Source organism: Tympanuchus pallidicinctus, unplaced genomic scaffold (genome assembly GCF_026119805.1).
Source record: "Tympanuchus pallidicinctus isolate F22 unplaced genomic scaffold, pur_lepc_1.0 scaffold1, whole genome shotgun sequence".
NCBI lineage: Eukaryota > Metazoa > Chordata > Aves > Galliformes > Phasianidae > Tympanuchus > Tympanuchus pallidicinctus.
Window position 1 is genome coordinate 39,045,911 of NW_026294618.1, and position 25,926 is coordinate 39,071,836.

General features: G+C 41.4%; 1 protein-coding gene across 1 annotated transcript; it reads right to left on the bottom strand.

Annotated features, from left to right (window-relative positions):
* Positions 1 to 1,004: 1,004 nt before the first annotated feature.
* On the bottom strand, positions 1,005 to 25,504 carry PNISR (PNN interacting serine and arginine rich protein). The gene is made up of 12 exons (XM_052685786.1): positions 25,392 to 25,504; positions 14,695 to 14,804; positions 13,254 to 13,439; positions 11,393 to 11,616; positions 9,519 to 9,705; positions 9,030 to 9,220; positions 8,406 to 8,543; positions 7,298 to 7,397; positions 6,567 to 6,620; positions 5,156 to 5,326; positions 1,601 to 2,705; positions 1,005 to 1,351 (listed from the first exon to the last, which is right to left on the bottom strand). Exons 2-12 carry the CDS (start codon positions 14,771 to 14,773, stop codon positions 1,321 to 1,323), a joined length of 2,466 nt encoding a protein of 821 aa, XP_052541746.1. The 5' UTR covers positions 14,774 to 14,804; positions 25,392 to 25,504; the 3' UTR covers positions 1,005 to 1,320.
* Positions 25,505 to 25,926: the final 422 nt, after the last annotated feature.

Consider the following 25,926-nt stretch of genomic DNA (forward strand, 5'->3'; position numbering starts at 1 on the left):
ACACGTATTGGCAAAGATGTTACATAGCTGCATTCTACTTGTAGTTAAATGGATTAATCTGTCCAAGAAGACATGCTTTGCGAGTTGCTGCACTGGTGCAATTTTTTCCCCTAGAAGACACAGCCATCAAAGAGCTCTCACTTTGATGCTGAGCCTTTTATCTTTTCCACCACCGGCATCAGAGCAGACCTTCTGGGCACAGACCTCCGACCTTCTCCTGAAATGATGTGCCTTCTGTAACAGGCAGAGGCCTAGGGTTGTGCAGGCTTTGTTTCTTTGTTTTTAAAGTAGTATGATTTCACATTCTTGTTACTAACAGCTGTAGTTCATTTCCCAAAAGATGTGACTAGTGATCTCGTTCACTTTATGGCGATAAAAATCTCTGTACTTACATTTAGTGAAGTTGCTGTCTAACCAATGTGTTCACCTTATAGGAATCACAGTTCTCGTAACAATAGCATAAATAACCAGTTTTAATGTTCACTATACATTTAGAGCATGTGCCAAAATGCCATGTTTATCTACTGTCAGTTTCCTAAAGCACACTGAGTGCCATTTATAAATATATTTCATCAACATCTAGCAGGGTGAGCCTCGTTCCTGCAATGTCCCTGAACGTCCACAGAGTTTTCTCTGGAAATTGGGTGAGGAATAGAGTTCCAGAGCACTGTCACACAACATCAGTTCGTTGCACATATTCCTAGCGGGGCTCAGTCTACGTACCACTCGTATTACAGTGACCCATATGTTACACACACAGCAAATTTACTTGAGAGTCCGAATAAAAAGGATGTTAAAAATCTATTACACACCTAAAGGAAGATGTCTACACTCTGTTCTTCCACATCCCCCACCCAACAGATGAATCTCATCGAATCCATGGATAACATACTGTGACAAGTTAAAAGTCTCTTCTCAAGTACTTTAAAAATTTGTTATACTAAAAAAGCTGCCTTTTTCTGAAGTATTTTCTACAATTTAACACAAAATCCAGGTGCAAGAACTTTAAACAAAAAAAGAACTAAAGAGCTTTATTGACATCACAGTACATTCAATAGTAATTTTAAGAACATTACAGCTGAAAGAGAATGGTGTGTTTTATATTCTTATTAAGCACTACCGTTCTTGAAAAAATGTAATACAAAGAAATCCTATTAGGTATTTAATTCAGAGCAGCATTTGGAAAAAAATACACCTATTTACACGTTAAAAAAAGGGTTCTGGTTTCACCTACATAGCCACAATGTGCCTCTATAATGAGACAAGCCTTTTATAACTCATGGAATTTTTAAACATCATAGCACTGGTGCCATTAATTCCTCAGCGTTTACGACGAGGAGGAGTTGTTGATCTGAAAAATAGAGGAAAAAAGGGGAAAAAGTTAACTGGAAAAAATAAAAGACCCCCAAACCCACACACACTTTAGGCTTAACAATTAATAGCTTTAAAAGATTTTCCAAAGTTACTTTTGCCTACAAAAATTCAATAAATACCATACTTTATTTTAAAAGTTCATATGTCGTACACATGAAGACGAATAGCAAAAAAAAAAAAAGAATAAAAATAAAAAAGCAGACAAAATACTTAAAAAGTATACTACCTTGATCGTGACTTAGACTTGTGTTTGCGGCTTGCCTTCTTACCAGACCTTTGAGATTTCTCCATGGAGCATGACCGAATATGCTTTGATTTCTTAGCCTTCTTTTCCTTACTGCTTCCTGGCGATTCAGAACTACTCCTTGCACTAGATTCAGAGCCTGACTGCTTCCTGCTATCTTTGGTAGTAACTTTTTTGCTGTCTGGTCTGGAATCCTGTCTTATTATTTTCACAGATATTGTCTCACTGCGAGGGAAAATTCTTTCACTGTCTCTTTTCCTCTTCAACCTATTGTCATCGTGATTACCAGCCTTGCTTTCTTTTTCCTCCTTTTTAGGCTTATCTTTTCTTTTCTCCTGATCTCTCTCCCTTTCCCTGTTCTTTTTTCTGTCCTTGTCTACAGTTCCACCATGCTCTTTCTTCCTCTCTTGATCTTTACCATCACTTTTGTGTTTGTGCCTATTTCCAGGAGGACTTCTATGCTGGTCTTCGGGTTTGCGCCTGTCCCTGCTCCTGCTGCGACTGGCACGGCCCACTCTCCTGTCTCTTGAGCTGCTACTCCTACGTCTATCCCAGCTCCTCTCTTGAGACGGGCTCTGAATCCTCCGCCTCTCCCCTCTCTCAGCGCTCTGATTTCTACTGGATCTTCTCCTTTCCCTTATTTTTTCCCTGCTTCTACTCCTCTCTCTTCTATTTCTGTGAGAGTAGCTCCTGCTTCTGCTGCGCCTCACTTTGTGTGAAGGTGTCCTACTGCGACTGTGCCTCTTCTTCCTTTTAGGAGAGGAAGAACGCGAAGAACTGCGACTACTACCTGAGCTGGTGCTGTATGATGAACTAGATACAGTGCTGCTACTGCTACTGCTTCTGCTATTGCTGCTAGTGCTACCGCTGCTAGAGGTTCTTGACCTGCTCCTTCCTGTCCTCTCTTTTTCTTTACCCTCTTTTTTGGGTTCTATATCGGGTGCGATTGCATTTGGAGATCTTTTCTTGTCATGAACCAAATCTGCTTCGATTTCTTTTGCCTCCTGTGATGTCAAAATGCTGTTTTGTTCTTTGTTCATATATTCATTCATCTCCTTTGAAACTTTATCAATTTGTAGCCTTTCTTCTAAAAAAACAGACAAAAGAAAAAATGAACTTTCAGAAGTACTTGATGCCACTTCAACATTTCAGTGGTTTAAGACAAAGTTCTCAAATAACTACCATCAGCCACGAGAACTCCCAAATCCATTTATACACACCTACATTTTCCTCCTGCAGCCATTCTACACACCAGAATCTCCTTGTCTTCTTCACCTAGTACTCCCCTAGCTATACCTGAGCCTCCCGCCTCCCTTTCAGTTCTGTTCATGTGGGGCTGAGCGATCACTGGCTAGTTTAAAGAAAGCGTATTTCCCAAATAGTGCATGCATTGCCCCTGAATCTCAGAACAGTGTCGGCCGTAGCTGCCTGCATGTTCTGTGGGCCTTGTTAACCAAAAAGATCTTACAGAAACTACTTTCTGCCATAGTAACATGTGCTTGGTTTGGTTTTTTTGGAAGAAAACATTCAGGTTATGGCTTTATCAGGGGAAGGATCAGTTCTGAGTGTTCACTGGTACATGCAGTTCACATTTTTCCTTGTTTTTATATTTTTCTAGCCAAAGAATTCAAAGGAAGGGAGGAACAATACAAAAAAGGGACTTGTAGACAATTAACTAAAGATTCAGCTAAGAAGTAAAGACCAGACAGATGGCAACGTTCTTAGAAGGAGTTAACACCAGATGTGATTATATGTAAGCCTAACAGTTAGCAAATATGCAATCATAGAATGGACTGGGTCAAAAAGGACCACAATGATCATCTAGTTTCAACCCCTTGCTGTGGGCAGGGTCCCCAACCACTAGAGCAGAGCCACATCCCGCCTGGCCTTGAACACACGGGCCAAGATTTTCAATGTAGCAAATAAAGAAATTCAGACTGAATATTTTCCAGAAGTTTCCAACTTGAAGGAAGTTCTACTTATTTCTGTTCTAAATAGAGTCTTTGCATCAGCATCCAAGTTCACTACCCCTCCTCGTTTTTAATTGAGTCCACAAAAAAAAAAAAAACAAAAAACCATATCTTAGCCAAAAAAATGGCTTTTGACGTGTGCCATAAGTTCCATAATTAATTCAGGGAGTAAAACTGCATCCAGAAATACAGAGTACTACAAATAGCAACTCATGGTCAAATATAACCCAGAAAACAAATCCATCTGGTCCCTGAAGATAGTAAGCAATACAGGCAGCAAAAACCAGCATAGCTTAGGAGATGCTACAGCGTATACTAAAAATGTGTCTTTAGTTCTAAAGACCTCTACAAATGGGACACTGACTTCACTATTTGGACTTAACAGAATCAGCTTTTTCATTCTAGATTTAGATTTCTGTGAACAGCACAACACAGGTGTGTCTGACCTGGCACCTTGAGTAGGTAGGCAGAGGTCATAGACCACAACTCAGTCACACCCCATACTCCTTTTATGCATAAATCTTACGACACGCAGAGAGAGACAGGAACATTAAGGAAACCAAATGTTTAGCTAACACAGAGATCCATGTCTACTTCTAGGCTTTTAAAATAAGTAGTAAAAGGATGAAATCATCCATATTAAATTTTAAAAAAAAAAAAAAAAAAAAAAAAGAACAGCCAAATTATCACAATAGCACATTTTTTTCCTCCAACTAAAATTAGACCATGAATTACATGGATTTCTTACCACTGTATCTGTCCGTCTCTCTAGATTGCTTGTTCAGCAGTGCAACATGACTGTGATACTCTTTTATAAGCTTACTCTTTTAAGGGTAAGCTTTGCCTTACAAGGAGGAGCAGAAGTAAATCCCAAATTCATTTGCTTATTAAAGTCAACCCTGCCATCTTCTCAGAGGCTAAATCTGAACTGACTGGGTTCACTGATCTGTTCCCAGTACTGGGTCCAAAAATCTTGTTATGAGGACGTGGCATATGGACACAAATCATAATTACAACAAAGAATACTGTTCAAAGAACTGTAGCCTACAATTGTCCATTGCAAAAGACACACTGCACAAACTTATGTAGTACAAAAGCAAGTTTCAGGGAGCAAGTTAAATGCGCTTCATTTAGCTTTAAGTTTACATTAAGAATTACGTTTATTAAAAATATTAAGGTTATATAAACACAGACTTGTGCAGAGGGGTAAAATTTATCCCCCAATCACAAATGAGATTCCAAAAGATTTAAGTGTATGTTTGTGTAAATAAACACCCACACATGCATTTTATAAAGAGATACCATTATTTATGCACTATATAATATCCATAGCATGCATCTGTAATCTTTTTTTCACTGAGGTCAGAGCTTATATAGGAAGCACTAGAAGGGGGCTTTTTGGTATGAAAGAAAGTCTAATTCTGATCAAACTGCTCAAAAAAGTCTCTTTTGTCAATACATTTTAATTAAAGAACATTATTTGTAAATTAGGCTTCTTTCATTTTGCTTAAAAATGCATTTTCTCTCCTACACACCAAGTACAATGAGAAGACATGATGTTATTTACCTTCTAGCTGTTTTTCCAGTAATAGCTGCTGTTCTCTCTCTTTTCTCCAAAATGCTTCCTGTTTTTGCCTGATCCTGTGTCGCAGTTCCTCATCATCAGTATCAGACGACTCAGAGCCTCTGTCACTCCTCTCATCTTCGCTGTCTCCTGATCCATAACCACCCAGTCCACCTGCGTGCATAAAGTCCAGTCTATCACGAGGAAAGATTAAGCTTCATTCTTAATACTTCTTTGGGCAAAGAGGAGAGTAACATTGCCCTTCCTTCACTTCCTCCTCTCTGCAGAAGTTACTTTATTCTGTTAAGTGCCAGTGGTGTTTGACTGATGTGATCGAGGCCCCCATATCTGCATTGATGCTTACTGTCCAGTTCTACTCCTTCTGGAACACCTCGTCTATTTTCATCACGCAACCACTGTGACCACAATACTTTTTCCACTGTATGGAAGGGCAAAAAACCTCTCTGTGAAGATCAGAACATTGCCTTCCTTTCCATCAGCAACTGGATGGGAAAGAGTGAAATGCCTGGGATCTTTCCCAGAAGAAAACACAGAAGTGGCTCCAGCCTCCTCCACAGTCCAAAGCTACAGAAATTCTGAATGCCGTATGAAATTGTTCTACACTGATTTACAGAGCACTGCACTTCAACAGGCATAGAGACAGAATAGAAATGGACTTTCTTCTCCCTCTGAGGTATGAATAATTACTGGGCTGATAAGAAACATCAAGTCAATTTAAACATGTGATGTGGAGATATTTTACCACCTTTCAGCTTGAGGTTATTGAGTTTGAGCATTCGTGATTATAACAATCAGTCAAATTCATCAAAATTCCATGTAACAAGCACATAACTGATCAATACACCAGCATAATATGTTTTAGATGATAAAAAGCATGTTGGGAAAGATCTTTTGCTGTTACATCTCAAGATGGAATTTCTTTTTCCTGCACTGGTAATACATGATATGGGAGCCTCTGTGCTTACATAGTTTTCCAATTGAATAAAAATTCCAACATCAGTAACACATGTATGATTATCACTGTTCTCCCTATTCTCCCTTGTTGTTCGGATGGATCAAAACAAGAAAGAAAATAAAACAGTATTCCCCTCTCTGAAGAGTTCAGCATGTTCTTGAAACAATCATATTTTGAAAGCAAATTCATGTAATGTTTTTAGATGTTTTTCAAAATCAGAGCAAAATTCCCATACACTAACTCACACTGACTAGGCCTTTACTCCAAAACCTATCCTAGGATCACCTGTGGAATAAACAGAGGTGCTGATAAAGTTACTGGAAAGCAACCCATACTCTCAGACAATTAAAATCTAGTATCAAAATGCAGTTTCTAGAAATGCAAGGCAAGAGTGAAACCCCTCCCTCAAGCCCTTTCAAAAATAAGGAACGCACTTACCGAGTCCAGTGAGAGAAGCCAGTGCACTGGACTGTGCCAGCTGTTTTGCAGGAGCTTTGTATCACATCAACAACAGGAACAACATGTTAACACAAATAGCCACGATTTCATAGTCATGAGTCTATGGTATTGTTAAATCTACTACTATTGCTGTTCTTTGGAGGGAGAGAAGAAACATTAAAAACGTATCATCCATTTAAAACCAATTCTAGATTTTCTGACCACGAAGACTTACAACTGCAAATTAGTAGTGAAGAGAAAGAGAACAAATATATACTCGTAAATCACTTTCCAAGTTACAGCATCTGCACATCATTTTCAAGCTTCAGTAGTTACATTAAAAAATACATTATGCAAGTACAGTAGCATGTTAATAATGAAAGCAAATGGATTACTAATTGAGGACTCAAAGTTTGTTTCTTTTCACTTCTGAACAGCTAAGAACTCGAGGTAAAAGTGATAGCATTAAGAAACAGCTACAGCTGAAGAGCCATTGACACTCAGGTACCATTTTAAATAGATAAATGAATCGTATGAAAGAAATGGAATAACTGAAGTAACTCACAATACACTGCACAGGACAACAGTATATGACTACTGGATTTGAACTCTATCAGTCGGATGCATTATACTGGAATTGTTCTTGGGGAACAGCTATGGAGGTTCAATGTTCTCTAGACATGCAAATATAAAATATTCACAGAAGAAACTGAAAAAAAGAATCAGCATACCTTTAGTTGCTTTACGGTGTACATCTTTGGCCACGTAATAAATTTCTTCATTTGTGACATCCAAAAGAATCTCTGTCAGAATCATTTTTGTCAGCATCATCTGAAGAAAATGGAATTAAAAATAAATTATGGGACAAAAGCCTCGCAGAACTTTGGATGGCTATGAAAATACTTCCTTCATGTTTCTTACTATTCATGACTGAAAAACTTAAGTTTAAGATTGTTTAAGTTTGATCCAAACCTCCAGTACTTTCAGAACAGTCTATATTTTGATGGTAAATCCTAACCACATGTATTAAACACACTTATGCAGGGCACCAGCTCCTAATGTGAAAGATGATGCAAAAATCAATATTTAAATCAGAACTGTACTTAGACTGATCCCATATATATCCTTTCTAAAAAGAAAAGTTGTATTTCTGTCTGGCATGCTGCCTCACTGACTTTCAATCCTGCAAACACCACCAGAAGTCACTTGCATAGGACTTCAGTGGTCTTTATTTGCTATAAAAAGATGAAATGTTGGTAGCTAGTTCTTCAAGGTCTTTAGTCTGCCCATGTGCAGACAAAACAAATTACAATAATTTAAACACATGGATAAAACGTTGTTTGTTGTTGTTTCCTTAGTTTGTTTTAGAATCCACGGCCCTCATTAACAAGGTTTCAGTTGTACTTTGAAATCATGATTGTACACCGACTGCACAATTTTTTTGCAGACACAGAGAAAGTCACTGGTAGAAGAATTCTTGCAAGGATACATTTCTTAAGTTCCCTTTCTCATGAACTGTGACTGAAGCACAGATTTAAGATAGATGTATTTAATCACTTAAAGTTTTCAAGACTGTGTCCAATTAAGGAAAATTACAGAATTAAAAGCAGTCAGTGTAAAGACCATACTCACTGTACTCTTTCCCTACTGTGCTAAAAGTAAATTTTTATAACCTATATCCTGTCTATGTGAGAAAGACAGCATTTTAAAGACACGCAGATTTAACACTGCTTCACTGTATGATGCAAGAATATCAGGCAGAGAAAAAGTATTTTACTTTGTTATGCCCAAATAATACCACAAAACAACCAATGCTGGTGAGAATTCCATCACTAGTACCATTTGATACTCCTTTTCTTCTTCGGTCATTTCTGGTTCGCTTTGCTCCTCTTGAGGAACAGGGGATGGACTCCTGCTGATTTTCCCAACGCTTACAGCTTCTGTGTTTTCAGCTTCTTCATCTTCCTCATCACTGTCCTACAAGAAAACCATCATATACTTCAGGAAGAAGAAAAAACAAACAAAACAAAACAAAACCAGATTTAAAGCTCATCAGCTTCTATTTATGATAAATAATTTGATTTCCCTTTGTACTGAGATCTGTATTAAAGTTACTAAGTTTACTAAAGTAAAACCCTATTATTTTTCTTTTCTTGCAATGATCACACGCGCCTCTCACCCCACAAGAAGTAAATACTTGCGTGTCAGTTCACTATCAGACAGGTGCTCAGAACTGCAAACAACTGGAATAATGGCCAGGCTAAGTGCAACACAAGGCTTCTTAAATGGTCCCAATTTACCAAATACAGATACGTGAACTCGTTCAACTACTTACTTGGAATTCAAATGCCCTTCAAAGACCGCATTATGCTCCCAAAATACAAAATTTCTCTTTTGAGGAGATCAAAAAGTTAACACTTTCAGTAAATACAAACCTGACAAAAACCAAACCTTTCTACTTACAAATTTGCTTTTCTGAGGCAACCGTGGGCCATCCCCTTCTTCAGCCTCATCGTTTTCCTTTTTCTCCTTCTTAGACATCTGTGAGCGCTGCTGCTCCATCCTCTCTTTTTCCAATTTTTTCTGTTTCTCTCGTTCCATCTTTTCCAGACCCTCCCGAATCCAGGCAGGCAGAGTTCTACGCTTCACAGCATCTACATAAGTGAGGTTTACAGTTCTGTAGTTTACAGTTCTGTAAGCTGAAAGAAACCTTCCCCCCCCCCAACAACAAAGGAAGAAAATACACCAAAAAACCCACAACCTCACAAGCAAATCCTCCACCCCAAGCCAAACAACTCACACAAGTGGTTGTGGGGGAAAAACCATTTAGAACAGAATAGCTTTTTCTTTCCCTTTCTTCCTTATTAAGGATAAAACAAGTCTTCGCATTTTGAAAAGATCTTTTTCTAACACAGTTCTTATGCTGCTCATTAAGGAGTGGTTAACATGTACCAATCTGTGGAGGCTCCTGCTTCACTGGCATCGCAATAGGCGAACGCTGTCGGTCTCTGAACGAGGGCCTTTCCCTTCGATTCTGAGGAGGTGCAGAAGGTGCTGGTGGACCTGGTGGCCCTGGCGGTCCTGGCTGCCAATAAGGTGGATGAAATCCACCTTGGGGTGGACCAAAAGCAGCCCCATGCTGAAAGAGTAATGCAGTTTATTTTTCCTCACGTTGAACACAGTATACGAGCGCAAGCTGGTCTACAGAAATCCATGCAAGTGGGATTGCAAGCACCACTGCTAGGCTACAAGATCTTTCCATCTCTTTTTCTGTGGACCCCAACAAACACATTTTCCTTAAATATTTAAAAAGTAAACTGGGGTTTAGAAAGTATACTAGTGAAGTTGAAAAGACTTCATTCAATCTCCTTTCGTATTGTATTAAACATTAAGCCCTATAATAACCTAACCACTTGTCTCCAGCAGTTCCTTGCAAACTTATCATCAGAGCATGCAGTTTAAAACTCTAGCTGTGCTATGAATGTATCTCTGTACTTACAACCTGAGGACAAAAATGAAAAGCTCAAGTTTTTATTACAAAATAATTTTGCACCGTGGTTTTCCAGTAATCATTCACAGATGTTATCAGTATGGCAGATTAAAATATTAAATGCACGTATATAAGCATTTAGTACAGATCCTGGAATCTGAGCAAGCTGTATACAATCCAAAAGTAACAAGTTCTGAGACATAAATGAATGGGATTCTTTGTCACTTCCTTTTTTGTTTCAGAAGTATTTGGTACCCACAAAAGCCTAATGAAGCTATTTAAGAGGGCAGCGTTTAGGAAGAAAGCCACCATATCATTTTCTTAAAATTATTATTATATTCTGTTGACTGTGTAAGTCCATAGCAGTAGAAGAATTCTTCTACTACAATTTGAGGTTGAGCAGTCCTGCGCTGTTCTCTGCAAAACAAGTTTCCTGTAGTATTTAGAGGATCTAAAAAACTCATTTTAAGATTTATTCTCATAGTAGTTGACAGATGGAATTATTATAACCTGGTGTATTTGAAAGTGAATGGTTCACTTCCCATCAGTACTGCTCTACACGAATAATGAATCATAGAAAAAAGCAGACCAAAAGCCAGACACGTTTCCGCCAGTCTTCCCTTGGGTTTGTTCAGGAACAAAAGATAAACTAAACTATACTTTTTGAAACACTTCTCCTTTGTACCAGAAGTTCTGAGATAAGTACTGAAATGTGGGGAAAGATCCAAAAGCTCTGTGTTTAAAAATTTGTCCAATGCCCCTTCTGTTATTAGTGCTAATACCACCTACAATTTTATTATGCTACACAATTTACATGCCAGAACCATGAAAAAAGTGGATGTGGATTTTTAAGAAATACCATTGTTTATTCAAAGAATCACAGTAGATATGGAAAAGATCAATGGATCACCCAGTCTATCTCCCTGCAAATACAAGACTGTTCCCCATGGTACATTATCTAGCATATTTAAGTGAATACTTTGGTTTTTTCTTTTTCTTTCTTTTTTTTTTTTTTTAGGAAAACAAACAAAGCACCACCTCAGTTTTAGTTCATATGCTGGAAAACAGTGATCCATTTTAGTACTGTAGTCAACTTCTCATTATTAGTCTAGAAAAAAAAAACATCTTGGGCCTCAACAGAAGAGAAAACTAAAGTCTTTTTCTGTGAATTATTTGGCATCAACAACAACAACGAAAACCTATCTTAGCAGATAACAGATTCTGTTGTAGTTTGTAGAACTGAAGAATGAAAGTCGCCGCTAGATGATATTAGAGGAACACATCCACGGAAGGGACTCTGCACGTCTACAATATAAAAGCAACAAATATGTTTCACCTGATAGTCAAACTGGTTCACTGGCCCCATTGCAAAGTTATCGGGAGGTGCCCCAAAGTTGTGATTGTTCTGGTTAAATATATGCCTGTTGTCAGATGCAAACTCCCCACTGTCCTGACTGTTGCTGTCTTCAGATGGAGGAACAATTTCCATTTGACCTGTGCTTGGAGCCATCCACTGCTGATCTGGAGGAGGGTGAGGGGGTTGGTGAGGCATTCCCCATTCTGTTTAGGATTTAGAATACAATTTGATAACAAGTTAATAAGATTTGCATCAGTCACAAATCTCTCCGTGTTCTTTTATTTATCAGAAGTTTCCTCAAAGCAATGCAGAAGATAAAGTTGTGACGAAAATAATCAATCTATAGCCTGTATTATATTGTCTTGATAATTTCTTTAACTAAGTGAAGGAAAAACAAACAGCTGTAGATGAACCAGAACATGTACGTGTGGAGGAGGGAGGGAAGAAACTGAATTTTTGTAGATTTCCAGTAATATCAACTACACCCTCGCACTTACAAACTGTGTCAACTATTAAAAGAACTGCTCTTACTTTTCAACTTTTGCGTCATTTCAGCCTTCAAAGTAATGAGCTATTTGATTCCTTTGCATAATAGGCCTAGAAAAACCTACTGTGGAAGTACATATGAGCAGCAAAACTACCAAATCCTGCTAAGATCACGCGTCTTGATAATGAAAGGCTCCCTGGATTCTCCAACACCTAGCATGTAGAATCTACGACCCTAAGCCTTCCAACTGCGGTCACAATTGACTAATTTCAGTTTGAAGGCTTATGGCCATAGCATATGCTGGGACCCCTGCAAGATTCGGAGGTTTTGAGGAATTAATAGCTTGCGTGGCTATAAGCTTTATTTTCTTAGGAAATCAGTTAAAAATTATATTCACTATAAAGCTACTACTTACAGACTGTATTTTCTACTACATCCTGGTGCATGGCAACTATGACGCATAATGCTAGTTACACAGTTGGCTTTCAAGCTGCCATTTTGTCCCTTTCTAAGTAATATGCAAAAAAAAAACCAAAAAGAAAAAACACCCAAACTTTTGAATCCAAAACGGACACAGAAACACAGGAATATAGCTAGAACATACTCTACCATCACATTGTGAAGTTAAAATTACTGTAATATGTAGCCCAAAGAGAGGGGTTAAACTTAAGTGAAACCTGATGTCTGCCTCCCTTTTGTTATGGGCACATAAGAACTGCCAATGACATTTTAAGTCTAATTCTACTAAACCCTGCTCTTACTAATCATTTCAGTTTTGGCTGCAACTATTCAGGTTTGTCTGTTCCAATTATTAACTCAATTAAGTACAAAATGAAGTTTCCACTGAGAAAATATGTATGCAGGCTTCCAAACTGCACTGTTCAGAAGTTTCAAATTATATTATACTGTGGAGATATTAAAAAAACCCTTCAGATAATTTTCAGAACACAACCTCAAGAAAAAGTCTTAGCTGAAAATACCCAATAGTCGCTATTGTTTTATGGAGATTTTTTTTTAACAAGTGAGCCAAAACTACAGTTTTGAAGAAGTGCTAAGGAGCTCAACATAACCAACGTTACCAGAAATTTTTAATCAACTGTACTTTTGAAATAACTGAAAAAAATGCATGACAATGTGATATATAAAACAAAATAAAAACATTTTACACACAAAATTATGTCCATCTCTCTTTTGAAGACTGAGAAGCAGCAGCTACGATACTCAGTAAATTAGATGATGCTAGTGGTGGTGCTGATATCTGAGAGACAGGGCAAATTCACGCACAAAAATGCCTGACAAAGATAAAATTTCATCACATGAAGAATGAAGAAACAAATGGGAAATATAGCAAACCTGGCTGCCACATTCTGTTGAAGTTGGGATCCCCCTGAAAATTATTATGGTTGTTTGAACCAGACTCTATTCCTGAAATATCCTGTCCATTTGGCATCATTCCTTGTTGTTCCACTACACTTTGTTGCCCTGAGGCTTCCCGCTGAGCGATCCATGCTTGAGCTAAGGCAGCCCAGTCAATCTGGCCTAAAATGAACAGAGGAGGTTGAGAAGGTTAGTATTCACATCTTCTAAATGTAACGCTGTGTCTCAATTACACCTGCCATTGTTCAAGAGATGCTGGTTATGTTTACCTTCAGCAAGTCCCCTGAGCCCCATTAAAACTTAATTTACAGGGTACAGTAAAACAAAATAAGTGTCAAAATGGACATACTTGCTGAAGAAGTTTCCCTACATGCAATCAAAATACAATAAGGCAAATTTTACGTTCTCATTAACACTGAGTAGGTGGTAGTAATAGTTTTGTTTTTGTTTTGTTTTTTTTCCACAAGTGAAATAATACTGATGTCAGAAAGAAACGTATATAGCCTTAATTCTAAATTCATAACGATTCAAGTATTCTAAGCACTGATATATTCTACACATTCTGCAATGTATACTTCTTATGTAACATGTTTTCAGAATGCTATTTTACATTACAGTCCTCTCCCCCTTCTTTCTTCGCTATCTCTCCTACCAGCAGTTAAACAAATGGCACTTTTGTCTGAAGACAGCATTCTGTCTTCTTCTCATCAAGTCAAGAGATCTCTCTTGTGAAGATGCAGAAACGTAAGTGACAAAAAACACTGTTAAACCAGTCAGTCTCCAAGTACATTGAGTATTTTCATATCCATTGCTGCATTTCTCCAGATACATTTAATTGCTGTCACCTCACACTCAATTTAAACAAATTCATGTTCTATTATTTAAACTGTAGTTTTGTTTTGTTTTCTCTTTTTTAATGGGATGGGGGTGGGAGGAATCCAAACAACAGATCATGATCACCACTGCTGTAACCTAAAACAAGTACCATACTAATTTTGCAGTGACACTTTTTTTTTGTGGATACATCTGCATGAATACTTCGGCCACAGAGGCAATGGACAAAAGGGCAATTTCTCAAACAAAAAGATCTGTCATGATTTAGTGTGGCTGAAGAACTGAAAGGGATACTGTGAAAGTATGCAAGGCCCAGATGTAGATCTGTATGACTGGTATAATGCTGATAATTTGTCCAGGATTATTCAGTTTGCCTGTATTTTGCACATTAAGTACTAAAGACATCAAAACCCTTGGAATGTTTGAACGCTGTTCTTTCTAGTCGTTCAGAAAAGCAACATAAATATATTATCTTGAAAGCAGATTAAAAAAGCATCTTTCAGTCATGCTCTGTAACAAAGATTCAAAAATATAAATTACAGCATAAAAATCATTTATTCCCCAAAGCTTTCTCTATACTTACTTGGATCTTGCTGGTGCTGAAATGACTGCATCCACTGCTGTTGGTTCAAAGGCCATTGCTGCCAAGGTTGATCCCACATCTTTTAAGTCTTTATATAGTCTATATTTCAACTAAAAATAACAGTTGTATGTTTAAATAGATGCCCATGAAATATCACACAACTGAAACTTACATAATTGCAGATATATTTAAGCCTTGCAAAGCAAGCTGAAGCAATGCTGGCTTAATATTTTAAGCTGGAGAAAATGGTTCACCCTTCAGAGTAACATTTGAAAATATCAAGGTAAGATTTCAGAGGACCAGTACGCTTTCTCTTTGTTTTCAAAAAGAATCAACCATGAAATGAAGTTTTAGGAAAGACATGACAGAGAAGATCTATATCAGTAAATGTAATTTAAAGAAATTGAAACTACATAAGACATTATTTAAATGACATCCTTGTCTGAATCTTAGGGGGAAAAAAAAGTGTATTTTTGTGTACAAGTTTAATTCATGCAAGGCTGTTAAGTGAGGTAGAAGAAAGTCATTAATTATGCTAGAAAACTAAACAGGTTCAAGACGGTGTCCATAACCACTTTATGCACTGTAAAATATGCCTTAAAATCTGAGAGGAAAAAAATACCTGCCTAACAGTGCATGCTGACCACAGGCCCCTAGAATCATCAGAAGCACTCCAGGCACAGTGCTGTATGCCCCCAAGCAGCCAGCCCCCACCCAGCAGGGGGGAGTGGATGAGGTGCAGCAGTGTGCAGGGAGGGATGTCTACAGTGGCAAACCATGCTGCTTTCACACGTGCCTCCTGTACACATCTAACCTGTTCTATGTGAAGGACCAAAGTGTGGCAACCTATGCTGCCCCAAACAGCTTTCTTGAACGCTGCTTTAGGAATCCTTCAGTCCATGACCTGTTCCCAAAATCCCAGTACTGCAAGAATGCAACAAGACTACATCTCCACCTCCACCCTATGCATGTTGTTAGCAACTTCTCAACAGGCTTTCTACTCAATCAGTGTATCCTCATGCCATTCCACAGGGCATTCAACACACAGTCACAGAATATCCCAATTTGGACAGGACCCACAAGGATCACAGAATCCAACCCCCGGCTCCACACAGCACAATCCAAAAACTAAAATCCTATGGCTGAGAGCATTGTCCCAACTCTTCTTGAGCTCCAGCAGTTCAGGGCCGTGCCCACTGCCCTGGGCAGCCCGTTCCATGCCCAACACCCTGTGCTGCAGACCCTGTCCCTCACCCCCAGCTGCCCTCCCCTGACAGCTCCATGCCGTTCCCTCCGGCCCTGTCGCTGTCACAGAGAGCTCAGTGCTGCTCCTCCACTCCATGCAAGGAGCTGCAGCCACCATCAGGCCTCCCCTCAGCTCCTCTGCTCTGGGCTCAGCAAACCAAGGGACCTCAGCTGCTCCTCATACATCTTCTCCTCTAAACCCTTTCCCATCTTTGCAGGCCTCCTTTGGCTCTTTGGTCCTTCTTGTTTGACGGCACCCAGAACTGCACCCAGTACTGGAGATGCAGCCACACAGCACAGAGCAGGACAACCCCACCCCTCACCCAGTGGCAGTGCTAGGCCTGATGCATCCTAGAGTATGGCTGGCCCTTTGGGCTGCCAGAGAGTAATACTAAATTCTACAGGGCTGCTCTGTGTCTCTCATGCCACAGCCATGAGAGTTAATGTCATACATGACAACAATGCAACTCTATCAGAGGGAAAGCCAGACTGAGCAGGAGAGCAGAGCTGGACAACAGGCAGATTCAACCAGGCACAGACACGAACTACAGTGGGCATCCAAAGCCTCTCCAGCTCTGAAGCATACCCACGTAGTCTGTTTCAAACACTCCAAACTTAAAACAAAACAAAAAAATCCGAGATCAGAGGAGCACGACATATGGCCTGGACACAGCTCAGAGCCAAGTGCGATGAAGAACACATGGACACAGAAGTAATGAGCTCAGTGTAGCTGATGCCATGGGACAGACAGTCAGGAAAACAGCCATGACCACATAAACACACATCCCCACACAGAGCCAGCTTTCAGCAGGCACAAAGAGAGCAATTACAGGCGATCCTATTGCAAAGGGAGCTCGTGCTTAGCGGTTGAGCACTCACAAATAATTGCATGACTGCACAGGAAGGGAGCGACTGCTTCCAAAATACACAGCAGCAAAAAGCTGTAGGCAAAACTGGGGGACGATGGGTCATGCTGAGAAGAATGCAGCAGGTGGGTATTTTACATACTTCTGTCAAGTGTTATCATTGAATCTGAAAAACTGTACGTCACCTTTTTTTTGAGCCAGCATAAAAATTACATGCCTATGGATAAGAAACATAACCAGTTGCAAATGCCTTCTGGGGGGCTTTAAATGAGACCAGATCAACCAGAAACAAAGGAGAGCACCAAGCAAAATGCACGCTATCACCTTTCCTATATTTTCATGCTAAATCATGTATGTCTATATATATACACACACACACACACATATATATATATTTCTTCTCAGCGCCATCTTTATCACATTCAAACTTTCAGAAGGTGAAAGCTGTTTGGATTTTGTTTTTTTGTTACGTGTTGATCTGTACCGAGGAGGTCTGCTTTCTTACACCAGTTGAATACAAAGAAGCGACCAACAAGGGAACAACCCTGCTACTTATTGCAACGTTTAAGCTGCTACTGCAACACACAGTTCTCGGAGTATGCACACACAGACACTTTGCACACTGAATATGAGAAGAAAATTCACATACCTGAAGGTAACTCACCCTACAGTAAGTAACAAAAAAAGTTTCTTATTCCTCTTAACTGATTTTTCCCACCCAGAATCCAGATGGCTTTGCTTTCATCCTCAAAATGACCTTGTTTACACACCAAAACTAAATAGTAACATCTGTGGCTCAAGTTAACCACTGGCCTTTAAAGAACTGAGCAGTTTCAGGGTCCCTACTGTTTGTGCCCAGCTGTTAAATCCCCTGGTAACACCAACAAAAGATTTAAACAATTCTGGTGTCGCCACTTTGGAGAAAGACAATAAGGTTTCACTAAAAATAAATTCAGTAAAATATGTAGATTGTTTCGTCAATAATTTCAATTTTATAAAAATATACCTCTATCCTGTTTGGATACCACTATTCCCTATTTGGATAGGGACAGGACAAGGGGGAATGGTTTTAAACAAAGACAAGGGAGCTTTAGGTTAGATATTAGGAGGAAGTTTTTCACCCAGAGGGTGGTGACGCACTGGAACAGGTTGCCCAAGGAGGTTGTGGATGCCCCATCCCTGGAGGCATTCAAGGCCAGGCTGGATGTGGCTCCGGGCAGCCTGGTCTGGTGGTTGGTGACCCTGCACGTAGCAGGGGGTTGAAACTGGATGATCACTGTGGTCCTTTTCAACCCAGGCCATTCTATGATTCCATGATTCTATGACCCTAAGATCTCAGACATACTAGATTTTGGAACTAGTTTGCAATAAACATAAGTACCTTTTAAAACACTCACCAGCCACCTTTTTCTCATCAATTCTGCACAGAAGAGGCTGTTTAGTATTCTCCTTCTTCTTCTAAGCACAAACTGAAACACCAGTTAGGAGTGTAAGAGGATGCAACGTAACAAATTCCTACAAGCACGAATACCTCTGTATTACCTCCTCTGTATAACCTGCCACCACCACAGCAACTCCTGACTGCAACCAAGCAGCTACCAAGAGAACCTGCTTTCACAAGGAGATTGGACTTTATGTTCTCCAGTTCCATCCTCCTTTCCAATCCCTACAGTTCTGCGACTTGAGCTGGCTGCAGGTTTTATCTGTCAGCATCTTCTCCATCATTCCACAACTTAGCATGGCCCAGCATTTCCAGCTTTCCTCAGAGACATTACTTCACCCCACCGCTGCTATGCTGGGGAGAGAAATCAGGTAGGGGAGTGTAAAGCAAGACACCAAGAGCGCAGGGCATTTCGATGCAAAATGGAATGCCCAGACAGCAACATCTGCATGCAACTTCAAACAACTTCAGCACTTGGTTTAACTCAGGTGATGTCAACCAGAGTAGACTGATGTTAAAATCGTATTTGAGACTGCTCATTTCAGTCTAGAAGCTGCACCTGGAAGTTATTTATATTGTACTGCATTATTGCATTTGCATTTGCTCTGCTATCCTGAGAAATGTCCACTTTTGAACTCAAGGGCCAAAAATCAGTATCTCAAAACATTTACATTTAATAAAACTGATCATTACATACATCAGCTAAAAGAAAATACAACTGTGCTCAAATCCTTTCAGTATTTAAAAATTACTTTTGCATTTAAAACAAGGTGATACATTTTAATATGCACAATTCACAGCCACTGAAGAAACAGAACCAGCAGAACATCTTTACTTAATATTGTTCCTGAAAGACTTCCCTGCCTTTTTTACTCCCTGCTTGTCTCCCTTAACTTCTCCCAGGTTTTCACTTACTGGCATAGAGTAAACAAGATAATCAAAACGATGAGAACGTTTCCTGCAGACTTATAGGCATTTAAAAGGTGGTTTATCGACTTCCTGAATTGCTTTGCCAAGTATTCCTTTATTTAATCACCTCAGCTTCTTTTATGTTTCAGAGGCAATTGAACTGGCTTTAACTCTTTGTTGGAAGTTATCAAATTCTGAAAGATAGATAAATCTTAGATGCACACATCCATAAAGTTACATGCACAGAGACTATTTGATGTCACTGATTTTATAAAAAACTGGTATTACTTTGTATGCTGCTTGCATACTTACTGCGAAGAGTATAATTCAAACTTCTTCAGAGACACTCAATATTGCCTCAGACATCATCCTTGCCTTTTCCTTTGGTAGACATGTTTTAAAAGACACCAAAAATAAAAACATATCTATCCAGACTAAGACATCCTCTCTTAACAACAAAAATCAGATGTCAGAGTTAACAAAAATGACACTTAAACATGAGTGCCATAAATTGCAAGCAGCACAAACTACTTCTAAATGAGCTCCCAATTCACACCTAAGAAAACATAACCTTTCCTCAGCAATTTTACATTTACTGCAAGGTAACAAACCCTAATACTGAGGCAGGGGGGAACCAGGCTCCCCCTCCACCAAGTCAATAGCTTAAAGGCTTCAAACAGCCTAAACCATTCATCAAAATGTGACAAGAATCAAGCATAATTTTCATGAGACACCACAAGCAGCAATAATGAAGGGATAAAAAAAAAAAAGAGAGGATCAACATCCTCTCTCATCTAATTAAAATGTACACTGCCAAAGCTAACTTAAAATGCTGCCTCACAAATCAGAAACAAATTTGAATTTCTTACAGAAATCTCAGATCAGTATGGCTTGAAAGAAAGACTTCATCTAACAGCAACAGACTGATCTAAGCCTATTTCCCACTCATGATACCAAACCAAACACAGAGCGGAGCAACCAAACTGCAGTGAAACACAAGCCTTGCTTTCTGCTGAAAACGGGGAAGCCAACGAGCAGATGAATTAACCATGAGCACAACACTTCCCTACCAACAGAGGGGGTACATCAAACTAGAAGCCTCTAAGACACTCTGGTTCCAATATCAACGGTGGACACAAGCTTTGAAAAGGAAACAGACTCAAAGAATGGATCCATTTTATGGCTACCTACTCGCAAAGGTAAATGTTCATACTGTCCTCCTTTCTGAGGATGGATGAAAATTCCTTTAGTCAGCTGTTTTACTCTACCATTTAATTGAATATAGCCCTTCTGCTTCCTCTCTCTCCAGCAAACACAAATAAACAAAAGAACATTTATTGACGCTCCAAGAACTCTTCCCTGCTGTCAGATCACAGAACAGGAACCTGAATCTGTTTACCAATGAAGAAAGAAGCCAATTCAGGATTCTTTTTGTTTTATACAGAAACACGATCACAGGACAGAAACATTCCCAGTCCATTCACGTTTAATTACAATCATGTGTACTTAAAAGATTATGGAACATTAATATGATATCTCAACATTTTGATAAGGATTTTAAAAGCAGACAGTCCAAAATACATCCTGTTGCGTGTTTAGAAAATTATTCTAAGGCTGGAACTTGAGCCAAAGGCTGATCCTGCTGATGTTTTTGTACTAGCATTGAAGTGTGCCACCTTTGAGTAATGCTGGTGAAAGCCTCTTTCCAGCAAGAAAAGCTGGCAGAGTGCTACATGTAGGACTTACCTCGATCCCTAGCAGCAGTAACCTTCAAGGGCTAACAGCACTCAGCAAAATTTAAAGCTGCTGACAAATACTCTATTACACTTCTGTATTTTATCCAACAAAAAAGCTAGCTTAAGAACAGATATTTTGGAAGGTATCTTTTCAGTCCTCTCTCCCATCACAATGTGAATTTTAGCAGTACCTACATGTTAACCTGTCCTTTTAGGAAAAACAGCATCTTCTTCACCTTGCTTTTTTGTCCACAAAATAAGGCATTTTCTGATATAATGTACAGTGCTTATTTTTCAGTTTGTGTGATGTGTTTGGACACAAACAGAAGATACTTACCAGCAATCAGGGCTCTGAGTGGTAACTCATGCTCACTTTTAGCTGTGGGAGACTCCCCCCCAGCACTCCCCACAAAGCACTGGTATGTTTTAGCAAGCTAGGGACCTTCATACCAATGGGAATTGCACTGTGTTGAGTGCAGCAAGGTTTCCCAGTGACACAGTGCTTGCTGAAGGTCCCAGAGGCATTCCAAGCAACTGCCCTTGGACATCAAAGATGAGACCATTTTTTTTTTTTTTAAACAAGGCAATCAACAGAACTGAAACTCACTCAGATCCCTCAGACAGCTCTCTACCTTAGAAGTTTCGTAAAATCCATCACCCAGAACTGACAGTTGCAGGACACTTGTGCAGTTATCCTTGCTTAGACCACTCAACAAAGGAAAGCAGCAGTCCTGAGGAGTGAGGCTCAGTCCCATGAATGTTAAAACACAAAGCGCCTCCAGGTTGACAGATGGGTTGTCTTCACTGCACACATTAATACACTGGATACAGTATAACTGAAAATACCAATAACTTTTATATTGAATAATAAGGAAGACCTGTCTTTAAACAAAATTCAACAGAGCTAATGGATAGTCTGAATTGCAGACAGTCCAAAGTGTGAAGCACATGGGCTTATGAAGTTAGCTGCACTCCAGAAGAGCATCAGGAAGATAACTAAATGTAGGTGGCCAGAAGAGCACGCTTAGCAGACACTTTCTTGCCTGTTCCAAGAGGCTCCCATTACTAGCAACATATACTGCTCTCCCATGTGAACACTACACAACACCCTAACTACACAGAACACCTTATACATCAACAGCTTCCGCAGGAAAAGAGACCCAGAGATCCTTAATGGCTTGTCCCAGGACATTCCTCAAATTGAAATATCTTAGCAGAGAAAAATGGATCTTTGGAAGATGACATCAAATAGGTTATTTCTTACAAGATTAAAGAATATACAAAACTACCTGAAATCCAAGAAATCGGGAAACAGCCTAGGATTCAGACTATCCTTAGGAGAAAGCGGCAGGCAATTTACGCTGCTTTATGAGTTGAAGAGATCAAGGCTAGGAATTCATAGGACACCATTTGACCACACATTCAGAACATGAACAGGCAGATGGTTCTGAAGCCTATGGAACCATACCCAATAATCAAGTGCATTCTAATGCAGAAAAGAGGCTGCTGCATCACCTTTCTGATAATGTTACTCATCAACCCTGAACGACAAGTCCACACATGACATGAGATGGTCTGTTAAGTTTTACTTGCAATCTGAGCTCTAAAAATGTAGCTGCAGAACTTCTTTTGGTGACTAAAGACCTGGTCCCACAGGCCTTCTGAGCTGGCACTGCATTTTAGCCGAGAAGTATGCATTTCCTAAATAAGCAAAGGAGCTGAAACCACAGGGCATGCAGCATGCTTGAGAATCCCTACACTATACAGTCTTGGAATGCAGAGCTTAAAGATGACCTGCCCTTTTTGATATTCAAATCATCAGTCACATATCTAGGTTAAAAGAAAAAAAAAAAAAGATATCCCATCCCCCATACAGCCTCAGGCTCTGCAGAGGGACCTAAAGGAAAACAGACAGGTCTCAGAAGCAAAGGTCCTGGAGAACAGCAGCCCGAATGCCCTGATCACTGTCCTGCCCAGAGAGGTTGTGGATGCCCCGTCACCAGAGGTGTTCAAGGCCAGGTTGGATGGTGCCCTGGGCAGACTGGTCTAGCATTAGATACGGAGGTTGGTGGCCCTGCATGCAGCAAGAGGGTTGAAACTTGATGATCCCTGAAGTCCTTTCCAACTCAAGCCATTCTATGCTTCTGTGATGTTTTGTGCAAGAGCCTTTCTCACACAGGGCCTGTTCTGTTCAATCAAGTTGACAAGCTCGGAACATCATGTGTACTATTATTCAGAGACAAAAAACCAGACCAGTTTGGGACAACAAATAGCCACTACGTTATATTCAACTGCCAGTTACAAATGAAACATTTAAGCAGTAAGCTAAGATTGCAATAATTGAAAAAAAAAAAAAAAGGTTAAAATAACTGTCTTGATTTTTACTCCCATTCATCTCCCTCTTAGTTGGCCAAAGACATAATCTACAGCATCACCCTAAGCTGCTGCAAGTACTTAATGCCATCTTTTCTCTTCCTGAGAATCAGAAACTACCCCGATGTTTCTCCTGAGATCTGTTACCAAAACAGGCAGTGTAACACTCCTAGCCCATTAACAGTTGCATATCAAGAGAATGTTGGATCTCAGGATCTATTCTTTCTCAGTCCAAAGAACAAAAGCTTTCCAAGGGCATCACCAGGATCCAAGACACAACACCACAAAAGGAATTATGAAACCAGATCACTCAGTACCTACAAACTCTTCCAGGACCCATTTCACACATCAGCATGTCTGACTAACGTTTACAGCACCACTAAAATGAAGTTAGTTGAACAAAGGCCAAATAAAACAAATCAAAAGTTGTACAAGAACTTCTACAGTGAGTCATTCAAGCAGTGTAGCTTCCAAGCTGTTATTTTAAACTTAAACCTACATATCCACTGAGCTGAAGCCCAACCCTTTTAAATAAGCAGAAGGACCACATATCGCAGCTCGGGTATCATTTACTTATATTTTGCATTTTGAAGATTTAAGAACATGTTCTTGATTATCACGAGGAGGAGAACCATTGCTAAAACCCTGCTACAGAAACACCAAAGCAACTTAAACAGTTTGAGTTGTAAACTGGGATCAGTAAAAAAGTCTGATTCTTTTTTGCACATATTCCTCTACAAGGCCTGATGCTAGACTTGCAGATATCCATGCAACAGCACTTTTTTTTTTCCCCGAAGAAAACAGTCTACTAGCAACTTCCTCCTTTAAGTGCATTCCATATAAAAATAGCATCAACAACTGATGAACTGATGAAATCACAAGCTAAGCAGATAAGCAGCTATTCCCTGCTGCTCACAAATGGATTTTATCCCAAATTATAACTGCAGCTCAAGGGAACGCGTCAGTTGGTACTGGAAGCACCGACACCCAATACACCCTGCCCACAGATGCACTGCCAGTTACTGGTTGCCAAAGGCAGATTTCTGACTGCCATACACCTCCGACATGACAAGCAGGGAGGGTATTGCTGCACCGGCATTTCCTCAGCACAGTGCCATACCTCACTGCCAGCCAAACACAGTTAAGTCTCCTCTAGCACTGCGGGTGACGTGGCAAGCTGTGAGCTGGGGGGACTGTGAAGCTCTGCAAAACCACTGAGCCCCACAGCAGAAGGGCCGCTCTACCGGAGAACGAACGTGGTGAGAGACAACAGCAGGAGCGGTGTCCAGGCAGCACGGGAAGGCAGCTGGCACTCAGCTCCCTGTTCAGCGAAGGCGTTTCGCACGCAGCCACATACAAGTGTGACTCTTACAGCAGAAAAGAAAACGGCCGCCCCTCGCTTAGAGCCCGGCTCAGTTCCAGCTACGACAAACCCCGCCGGCCCGAGGCCCGGCCCCCCACCCCGCTCAGCCCACCGCCAGGCGCTGCGGTGCAGTGCGGAGCGGCGCCTGAGGCGGGCTCAGCACCAGGGGCTGCTCGGAGCGCCCAGCGCCCGCCCAGGTACCGGGCTGCGCTCAGGCACCTTACCGGCGCCGCCGCGTGCACCAGTACCGCTAACGGGAGTGCTCCGGCGGAGCGCAATGCCGAGGGTTGCCGCGACGCGCGGGGCGCTCCAGACGGACGCGTTTTCCGAGCGCCCAGGCCCGGGGAGCCGCCCCCCGCCCCGTTCGCCAACGCCGTCCCCGGGACGCCCCCCGGGACCTTCCGGGGCGGCGACACATGCGTGGCACGGGGTAACCGGGCTCCCAGGCGGCGGCCGCCCCTCAGCCCCGTCCTCCCCGTCTCCCCCTCCCTTCCCCCTCCTCCCCCCCGCGCATGCGCAACGGCCGCCCGGACGGCGGGGGGAGGGCGCGGGGTGAGGGGCTCGGCGGGCGGGTTCCACTCGGAGGCGACGCGGAGCCGCAGCTTCTCGGAGCGGGGGAAGCTCCGGCCGCGTCGCTCGGCGCCCTCCCGCGCCCCCTGCTTGGCGCGGTGCGTCCCGGGCAGGAGGTGCGTGGCGGAAGGTGGGGTCGGTACGGCACCCGCCAGCCCCGGAGCGCGGGGAGTGCTGCCCACCCCGCTACTTACGCGCTCCCCCGCCTCCCGCCGCAGGCGCCGCCGTGACCGCAGCCGCTTTCTCCCCTCTTTTCGCTTCTCGTCTTCACGAACAAGACAATATGGCGCCCGCTGGTGCTGCCCCGGAAGCAGAATGCGTCACGGCGGTGACCCGTGCCGGGCGCACGGGAACTCCGCTCGCCGCCATCTTTGCTAAGGGCAGACGGGCGGAACGGCGCGGCCCTCTTTCAGCGGTGGGCCTTGGGAGACGCCGCGCCACCGCCATCTTTAGCGAGGGCAGCACGCAATTTCCTGCCGCTCGGCGCTCTCCATGGCAGCCGCGGCGGTGGGCGGGCCCTGCTCCGTGCTGCTGCGTGACGGGGCGGCGGGCCCGCAGCGGCGATCTGGGGTTGGACGGGGTGATGCGCGGGGGTCAGAAACTACTCAAAATAAATGCGCTTTTGTTCCCTGACAGCAGTACCACGTCTTTATGTTTTGTACCAGAAACGTACCTGAGGCTGCAATGGATGTGAGGAACAGCCTTGGCGCTTCAAAAAATGTACGTTTT

Excerpts from the sequence above, each read along its gene's own strand:
- PNISR (XM_052685786.1), bottom strand. The coding sequence starts at position 14,773 with ATGTGGGATCAACCTTGGCAGCAATGGCCTTTGAACCAACAGCAGTGG. Across the intron at positions 9,221-9,518 it reads GCAGGAGCCTCCACAGATTG|ATGCTGTGAAGCGTAGAACT; the intron begins GTACATGTTAAC and ends TCACTTATGTAG. Across the intron at positions 1,352-1,600 it reads AAGTCTAAGTCACGATCAAG|ATCAACAACTCCTCCTCGTC; the intron begins GTAGTATACTTT and ends TCTATTTTTCAG.